This window comes from Babylonia areolata, chromosome 24, assembly GCF_041734735.1.
Source record: "Babylonia areolata isolate BAREFJ2019XMU chromosome 24, ASM4173473v1, whole genome shotgun sequence".
Taxonomy (NCBI): domain Eukaryota; kingdom Metazoa; phylum Mollusca; class Gastropoda; order Neogastropoda; family Buccinidae; genus Babylonia; species Babylonia areolata.
This window is the reverse complement of record NC_134899.1, coordinates 41158535-41168534: the sequence shown is the minus strand read 5'-3', so window position 1 is coordinate 41168534 and position 10000 is coordinate 41158535. Positions and strand designations below refer to the sequence as shown.

Genomic DNA, 10000 nt, shown 5'->3' with positions numbered 1-10000 from the left:
AAAAAAACAAAAAAAAGATAAAAATATATCACTGCCAGTATATAATTTCTTCTTTTTTTATTATCTTTTCTTGCCACATGTTAACGTGATTCTATGTTGTTTTAATGGCTGGAGACCAACACATTAAACTCTCTCTATCTCTCTCTCTATCTGTGTCTGTGTCTTTCTCTCCCTCTCTATCTCTCTGTCTGTCTCTCTGTCTCTGTCTCTCTCTCTCTCTGTGTGTGTGTGTGTGTGTGTGTGTGTGTGTGTGTGTGTGTGTGCTTCTCTCAACATAGTTAAGGATATATCACTGCCAGTATATAATTTTCTTTTTTTTTATTATTGTCTTTTCATGCCACGTGTTGACGTCCCTTTATGTTTTTTAATGGGTGGAGACCAACACAATAACCTCAGTCTGTCTGTCTGTCTGTCTGTCTGTGTGTGTGTGTGTGTGTGTGTTAGATTTCAGATGTCTGCCTTGTCCGGTTCATGGAGTGGCAGCGGTATCGATACCACCTTGTGGGAAACAAATTAAGTGATGTAATCTTTTGACCGTTATGAACAATATTTTACTCAGGTGACTGTTTTTCTTTGAGAGAGAAAAGAAAGTGTTCAACACAGAAATAAAAGGAAAGCTACAGGAAAATGATAGTGTTCTGTTCCAAGATGGAGCTGGAGTTTCTGCCACAAAAGATGATTATAAATAAATAAAGACAAAACCCTTCTTGTTATGAAAAAAAAAAAAATGCCGTTCTCATTTTCATTCATCTTTGAACTGTCCATTCGATTATTATCTTGCTCAAAAGCAGGTTTTGGTGGATTGAGTTTGTGTGTGTGTGTGTGTGTGTGTGTGTGTGTGTGTGTGTGTGTGTGTGTGTGATCGCTTAGAATTCAGAATTCGGTTCATTTTTTCCCCCGTCACATTTCACACCGGTCATTGCAGTCACCATCGTGAGAAAACTGCTGTGATGTCGCCATCACTCTCGGCAGTCAGAGCCAGGAACACGAGTTATGGCCCTTTGGTGGACTGACGCGCGCGCGAAAGGAAGGAGGATGGGAGCTTTGAGTAATGACGACACAATCCTCTTCCCTAATTATAGATATGCATGCGAGGGCAGCATAGGTTAGTGCCGAGACTGATTCATGAGCACGCTTTGGGCGTGCTTAATCCATTGTGAACTCGATTTTCTCTTTCCGATGAGATCACTTCTATCTTTTCACTGCGTTCACTCAGTTATACTGACGCGTTGTTTTCACTTCGTTCTATCTTTTCACTGTGTTTATTCACTTAAAATTTCTCCCATTTTATTCTCTTTCTGTCTTTCGAAACTCTGTGTTCACGCAGTTACGCTTCTTTGTTGTTTCCACATAGTTTTCTCTTCCCACTGCGTCCACTGAGTTATACTTCTCCATTGAGTTGTGTCTTTGAATTCTACCTTTCCATTGTGTTCATTCAATTATACATGTCCATTGTGTTCACTCAGTTTTACATGTCCATTGTTTTCACTAAATTTTACATGTCCATTGCGTTCACTCATTTCTACATGTCCATTGTGTTCACTCATTTCTGCATGTTCATTGTGTTCACTCAATTCTACTTATCAATTGTGTTCACGCAGTTTTACATGCCTATTGTTTTCACTCTGTTCTACATGTCCATTGTGTACACTTAATTATACATGTCCATTGTTTTCACTCACTTCTACATGTCCACTGTCTTCACTCAGTTATACATGTCCATTGTGTTCACTCAGTTACACATACCCATTGTGTTCACTCAATTTTACATGTCCATTGTGTTCACTTAATTTTATATGTCCATTGTGTTCACTCAATTCTACATGTCCATTGTGTTCACTCAGTTTTCCTCCCATCTGCTTTCAAGCAAGTCTTCATCGCACTGTGTTCCAGTACCTGATGCACCACATCTCTGTCGAGTTCATATCATTTTAGTTCCGCAGTGCTGTCACACAATTCGAACTCTCATTTCTCTTCACGTAATTCTGCAAAATTGTGTCAATTCAGATTCTTCAACTTCATAGCTCTTCATTCATTCTTACAAACATCCCCGACAGAGCTGTCAAATGTAAGTTGGGATTTCAAAACTGTGGAATACATTCCTGGGGTGTCAGTATAAAAAAAAACAAAGCCCCACAGAAGTGAGACTTTTGCAAGCAGGAGTTGTGGTGTTGCGACGTTGATCGCGAGAAGTATGTTGATTGTGATATCTGGAACAGTTTGTTAAAACTGTGAATGTTTGCATGAATGTATTTCTTCGTTTATATATCAATCATTAATTCTTTTTCTCCAGCATTGGTGCATTGGTGTTTGCGTTTTGATTTCCGTCAGTGATGCTATGAATCTATTCGCATGTGCATGTACACTCTTGAAAATGAGTTCGTTTTCCCCTCATAGTGTGTACAGTTCACCTTGAAAACAAACTGTTGGAACGTGTACGTATGGAGATTTGTTGTTGTTGTTGTTGTTGTTGTTAATGATTGAGTACAGTGATAGTCTTTGTCTGATGGGAGTTTTAGTTATTGAGAAAGGTTAATCTCTTGTCTGCTGCTGATAATGTGCCTGTCAGTGAAGGGCTGTCACCTCGCTGAGATAAGACAGAGCTTACAGGTCAGGATGTCAGTGAAGGGCTGTCACCTCGCTGAGATAAGACAGAGCTTACAGGTCAGGATGTCAGTGAAGGGCTGTCACCTCGCTGAGATAAGACAGAGCTTACAGGTCAGGAGGTCAGCGAAGGGCTGTCACCTCACTGAGATAAGACAGCTTATAGGTCAGGATGTCAGTGAAGGACTGTCAAGACACAGCTTACAGGTCAGGATGTCAGTGAAGGACTGTCAGGACACAGCTTACAGGTCAGGACGTTAATGAAGTACTGTCAAGACACAGCTTACAGGTCAGGATGTCAGTGAAGGACTGTCAGGACACAGCTTACAGGTCAGGATGTCAGTGAAGGACTGTCAGGACACAGCTTACAGGTCAGGATGTCAGTGAAGGACTGTCAGGACACAGCTTACAGGTCAGGATGTCAGTGAAGGACTGTCAAGACGCAGCTTACAGGTCAGGATGTCATTGAAGGACTGTCAGGACACAGCTTACAGGCCAGGACGTCAGTCACCATTTCTTCACTTGCACTTCTTCCTCTTGGGTTGCATTACTTCTGTGCAGCAAAGTCAATGGCACCTAGAAAAGTAAACAAACAAACAAACAAACAAAAAGAAAAAAATGATCCGATTCTCAAACTTGTGCCTCACTGGTCTAATTTACCAAGGCTTAGCAGTCAAGGGGTTAATGTATCTTCCGTATGTTCTTTTCTGATCGCTTAGAGTTTTGGCAGCCATGCTGTTTGTTTGTTTTTTTGTACAGTGACATAAAATACCTTGCATCACTGCTACAGTGGCGGTTGGAATTGATTATCCTTTTGATAGCATTTGTTGCTTCCTCTTGTCTGTCTGCGTGTCTGTCTCTCTCTGTCAGTCAGCCTGTATATGTCTGTCTTTCCAACAATCTTCTTATCACGTTCCAATGTCTTATTTTCACAATATATGTATGCCTTCATCATCTGTCACTATATAGTGTAGACTTGCTCGTGGTAAACATTGGGTGTAGAAATGCGCACTAGTTATCCTCGGAAATGATGTTGTCAAAACGAAAGGTGCATTGGAGTCATCAGAAAAAAAGATGAACGCCTGAAACTGCTGTAAACTAATGTTGTCAAAACGAAATTTAGTCGTCAGAAAAAAAAAACCCCACAACGTGCAGTTGCTGTGCACTAAATACTCGAATTTTAATACGTGTTAATCACCAAGAAGTGTGGCCGCATGGTCTTTTCTTTAATTGTCGGTAATTGATTGTGTCCCTTTGTAGCCGTCGCCGGTGGAGAGTTACGTGCCCTTCATGCCCAACGTCCTCAAGGTGTTCCTGGAGAACGGGCAGACCAAGTCCTTCAAGTACGACAACAAGACGACAGTCAAGGTAGGCCATGCCCAGTGTGGGGAAGGGACACAGAACTGGACGTAGGAAGTGTGTGTGTGTGTGTTGGGTGGGGGAGGGGAGGGTGTGTGTGTGTGTGTGTGTAGGGGGAGTGGCGGTGGTGGTGAGAAAAACACTGGTGTCTCAGTTAGACAAACACTGGAAAAGGATTATGGCTTCCAAGTTAATTTAATAATAATAATAATAATGGTATTTATATAGCGCTGGATCTTGTGCAGAGACAAATCAAAGCTCTTTCGCACCAGTCATTCACACGCATGCATAACTCTAATACTGCAGAAACTAAAGACAAGGAAGGGCAGGCAAGGGAGGCTATTTTGGGAAGAGGTGGGTTTTAAGGCCAGACTTGAAAGAGCTGAGTGGGGAGACTTGACGAAGCGAAAAAGGAAGTTCATTCCAATCGCAAGGTCCAGAAACAGAGAAAGAACGGCGGCCAATAGTCGAGTGTTTGAATCTGGGTATGCGTAAACAGAGTGGATCCGAGGCCGATCGTAGTGAGCGAGATGGAGTGTAGAGGTGAAGGCAGCCGCAGAGATAGGAAGGGGCAGTTTTGTGAATGCATCTATAATATAGAGTGCTGATCTTGTACTTTATTCGGTGTGAGACAGGGAGCCAGTGGAGATGTTGCAAAAGAGGAGTGATGTGCTGAGATCTTTTCTTTCTGAGGACGAGTCAGGCAGCAGAGTTTTGTATGCGCTGAAGGGGCTGAATGGATGAAGCAGGCAGACCAGACAATAAAGAGTTACAGTAGTCAAGGCGAGAGAGAATGAGAGAAACGACAAGTCTAGATGTTGCGTCAGTGGATAGATATTTCCGGACGGCACTGATGCGTCGCAGTTGACAGTAGCAGGACTGACATGTCTGACTGATAAATTTTTGCATGGACAGTGTATTGTCAAGGACAACACCGAGGTTCCTGACTGACGTGGAAAGAGGGATGGATGTACTGCCAAGTTTGATTGTGTCAATTGTGATGGAAGACAGTTTTTGTTTAGTTCCTATGATCATTGCTTCAGTTTTGTCCGCGTTCAGTTGTAACTTATTTCGAGTCATCCAGTTTTGAATGTCCAGGAAGCAGTTGGATGTTTCTTGCAAGAGCGACAACAATTTTTCAATTTCTCCACAGGAAGCTACCATAACATTAGTAATTGCGTACTCTTATTAAAAAAAAAATGTTAAAAAAAAAATAATGATCAGGCAAAAGGCCGATAAAGCCTAAAAGCCTTGACACTTGATATGATGTGATATGATACGACAGTTAATTGTGTTTCACTTTCAGTTTTTCAAGGACGCGTCACTGCGTCCGGACGAATCCGGATATGGAACCCAACATCTGCTCGGCAGATACCTGACCAACAGCAATAATCCAAACGCGCTTAGTCAGACCTCGAGTGCATGCACAGTCTATTTGTGTACCTATCAAAGTGGATTTCTTCTACAGATGTGGCCAGAGGACAACACTAATGTTGCCATGGGTTCTTTTTCAGTGCGCCAAGTGCGTGCTGCACACTGGACCTCGGTTTATAGTTTCATCCGAATGACTGGACGCTCGGTTCGATTTTCCCGTCAAACTTTTTTTTTTTTTTTTTTTTTTTTTTTTTTTGCTGCCCCATCATCTGCGCCATTTCAGTGGCATTACTCCCACGCCGCTCATTTAGATTCCCCCATACACGGCCACACCTGGGTTCGTCCGTCGCAGTTTCAGCGCCGGCAGTCCACAGGGAACCATCGATCCCGTCAAACTTTGGTGAAAGGGCGAGAGCGGGATTCGAACCAGACCCTCACGGACTGTGTTGGCAGATAAGCGTCTTAACTATTCTGCCAGCTTCCTTCTCATCGTCATGTTCATAAAGTTATGGTACTACTTCCAAGGATCGATCTTTTAAAATCTAGTCCGTCTTATTCACGGGGCTGTTTATGGAATGAAATATTATCCTGCCTCAATGTATACACTGTAAAAAGCATCCCTATTTAAAAAAACAACAACATATATCGTGCACATATTTTGAAAAACATGTGATTATGTGACACATATCAATTATAAACAACAAACATGTATAGATTGTCAATATATACATGGGAGAGATTTTCAATATATACATGCCTCTCTCCTCCCCTGTCAGTCTCTCTCTATGTCTGTCTCCACTGTCATTGTCACTATATCTGTCTCTTCAGTCAGCCTCCCCATCCTTTTTTTTTTCTCTTCCCCTTGTCCATTCTTCCTTCTATGTGTCCTCGTTGTTATTCATCTATCGCGATATTGTATTGTACATAAGTATGTTTTATGTTTGCACATGTTTATGTAATTTTGACATTGGTGTTGTGAATTGACTCTCGTTTTTGTGTGTGTTTTTTTTTTCATTATTATTCTTGCCCAGAGGGTTGGATGTAAACAAGTACTTTATGCTTACTCCTTTATCCTCGTAAATTTTTTTTGTTTTAAATTCTGAATTACTTTTGGAGTGGTGGAGCATTGGGTGTTGGGGTTAATCACATAACCATTCAAAGCAATTAGAAACTGTCCACCGCAGTAAAAGCAGTTCAGTCATTAACCACATTACCAATAAAAACAGTTACAAGCTATCTACCACAGCATTTGCCGCAATTGATGTTACAAATTGCTTGGTATACGAAACACTTTGAATATCGCAGTTTTGATACACGCTGCTGTTTGTGTTCATTAGTTTTCGTGGTGGTGATTGTATTCCTCCTCCTCCTCTCCTCCTGCTCCTCTTTCTACTACTACTACTACTGCTGCTGCTGCTATTACTGCAACTACTACATGTGGTGCTACCGTTACAACTACTACTTACGTGGATACCGCTGCTAATGTTACTACAACTATGCTGCTGTTGCTTCTACTCCTCCCACTACTACTACTACTATCACATCCTTTTCCTCCTCCTATCCTCCTACTGTTGCTACTACTACTGCAACTACTCCTGCTGCTGCTACTACTATTACTGCTGCTGTTGCTACTACTACTGCTGCTACTGCTACTGCTACTACTACTACTACTGCTGCTGCTGCTGCTACTACTGCAGCCGCTGCTGCTGCTGCTACTACTACTACTGCTGCTGCTGCTGCTGCTGCTACTACTACTACTACTACTACTACTACTGCTGCTGCTGCTGCTGCTGCTGCTACTACTACTGCTGCTGCTGCTGCTGCTGCTACTACTGCTGCTACTACTACTACTACTACTGCTGCTGCTGCTGCTGCTGCTACTTTTGCTGCTGCTGCTGATACTACTACTACTACTATTACTGCTGCTGCTGCTGCTGCTACTGCTGCTGCTGCTGCTACTACTACTACTACTACAAGCCGCTGACGACGACAAGAAACAGTAGCCATCCTATCGATCCCACGAAAGCAGTGACCAGTGGCGAGAGGAAGGGTCAGTTCAGTGGTCAGGCAGTGTCGTGACACCGGACACCCAGACAGCGGTCAGCAGTACAGCAGCAGGAGCTCAATGGATGGACTGCCCTGTCTGACCTCTGGTCGTCTGCTTCTCTGTCTTTTCTTCCTGTTTTTTCCCCCTCTCGGTGCAGCAGAAGCCTATTCGTACCCCCGTTGGTTTTTTTACCCCCCCCCCCCCCCCGGGTTCAGATCTGGCAAGCCTAGGTTTACCCCCGAGTTCTGTGACTAGACTAGCCTGGAATACCCCTCCCCCCACTCACGGGGATAGACTTTAACTACTCAGAACAACCCCCCCCCCCCATCCCCACCCCTCAGTGGATTTTCCCCCTCCCTCCCGCTTCCTTTCATAATGGATCTATGAGTTATTTAGGCAAGCTGGAAGTGACTTCTCCACGGGGGGTAAGTTCTGCCCCGTTAGATTCACTACAGGCTACCAAAGCAGAACTTCACCACGTTAGCTTCTGTCAATTTATAACGATAAGGGGGGTGGGGTGGTGGTGGTGGTGGTCAGTGAAGGCCAGCCAAGCAGGGGACCCCCCATCCCCCTGCTCCTACCTCCTTCCCAATTCAATAGCTCGATCAAAACTGCAGAATCGGGGTAGTTTCCAACCAAAGGGATTGGGGGGTGGGAGGATGGAGGGGATGGGGGAGGGTTCGATCCTGAATCTCTATAACATCACTTAGGGTTCATACGAGACTAGCCCAGATTTGTCTCGGGGTTAAAACCAGCGTTGGGGATGGGGTGGGGGTAGGGGTGGGGGTTGGGGGTTGGGGGTAGTAGTTTTGGGCTGTTATACCGGCAGCAGCCTGGCTGGGTGCCCAGCAAAGGGTCAGACAGCCGGCAGTCCGTGGCATCCGTCGCTCCTTCGTGTGCGGCGTCCGCTCGCTGTTCCATTATGGAGGGGTGGTGGTGGTCTGGCGGTATAACGCGTCCACGTAGGAAAGCGAGGGCATGGGATCGAATCTCATGCTCGCTAGAATTTTCACACACACCTTTCCTCACACACACTCCCTCTCCGCTGGACTTGGGAGTGGTGGTGGTCTGGACGCTAGTCATTTGGATGAGACGATAAAACCGAGGTCCCGTGTGCAGTATGTACTTAGCGTACGTAAAAGACATCATTGCGACTCAGGAGTTGTCGACGGCGAAATTCTGTAGAAAAATCCACTTTGATAGTTAAACAAATACACTTGCAGACTATATATATATATATATATATATATATATATATATATATATATATATAAACCGAACGGAAAGGTGTCGCTACAATGTGGGGACGAGCTCTCTCCGGGGCAGTCCCACTTTCACACACAGAAATCTGTTGTGACAAAAAAAAAAGTAGCACAGTACAGTACCTTACAAAAAATTAATGGTCTGAAATTTTGGGCCTGGTTTCCAGGGAGGTGTAAGAGGGTGAGGTGTGAGGGGTTTGGTGGGGGGAGGAAGGAAGTAAGAGATAGTGGGGTGGGGTGGGTGGATGGGTGAGGGCGTCCCTTCTCTAGGCCAGACAGATCGATGCTAGACATCAGAGAACAGGTCGTGCAGAACAGAGTTTACCGGATAGATCACCACTCTTAAAAGTTAACCCTTCTGTCCATTCTGTGTGCTGTTAAGCTTTTGTGACTGTAGATAACCCTTTATGTACGTGCTGCTAATTTGTGACTGTAAAGCCTTCACCGCTCATGTCAATACTCTGTGTGGGGGCTGCTAATTTCTGACTGACAACCCTTTGTGATTGTTATTAACCATGTGTATGCGGGCTGCTAATGTCAGACTGACAACTATTTGTGACTACTTAACCCTTTAGCGGGCTGCTAGTTTCTGACTATTAACCCTACGTTACTGTGGATAATCATTGGTGTGGGGGCTGTCAGTTTCTGACTGTTAACCCTTTGTAACTGTGGTTGACCAACCTTTGTGTGCGGCTGTGAGTTTGTGACTGTAGATGCAGATAACCATTTGAGTGCGGGCTGCTAATGTATGACTGTATACCCATTGTAACTGTTAAGCCTTTGTGTGGGGCATCTTAATGTGTGACTGTGTTTAACCTTTGTCTGCGGGCTGTTAATGTATAAAAGTGTTTTTAAACCTTTGTGTGCAAGCTGCTAATTTAGGACTCTTTTAAGACGTTGTGACCGTGTTTAACCATTTGTGGGCGGGCTACTACACTATGACTCTGAACCATTTTTGACGGCCATTGATTGATTTATATGGATACTTATATAGCGCCTGTCCTCGGTCGGAGACCAAGCTCTAAGTGCTTCACAAACACGGGGTCATTTGCACAACAAGCTGCCTACCTGGGTAGAGCCGACTGACAGCTGCCACTGGGCGCTCATCATTAGTTTCCTGTGTCATTCAATCAGATTTCAGACACGCACATATACACACTCAGACAGACATGTAACATTTACGTGTTTGACCGTTTTGGTTATTTACCCCGCCATGTAGGCAGCCATACTCCGTTTTCGGGGGTGTGCATGCTGGGTATGTTATTTCTATAACCCACCGAACGCTGACATGGATTACAGGATCTTTAACGTGCGTATTTGATCTTCTGCGTGCGTATACACACGAAGGGGGGGT

At 44.2% G+C, this 10000-nt stretch overlaps 1 protein-coding gene across 1 annotated transcript in view; it reads left to right on the top strand.

The window, feature by feature from the left end:
• Positions 1–10000, top strand: part of LOC143298862 (uncharacterized) — a 351980-nt gene that overhangs the window by 289770 nt on the left and 52210 nt on the right. Inside the window, exon 7 of the mRNA XM_076611863.1 lies at positions 3865–3972. Coding sequence (XP_076467978.1) covers positions 3865–3972 — 108 coding nt within the window. The remainder of the gene's footprint in view (positions 1–3864; positions 3973–10000) is intronic.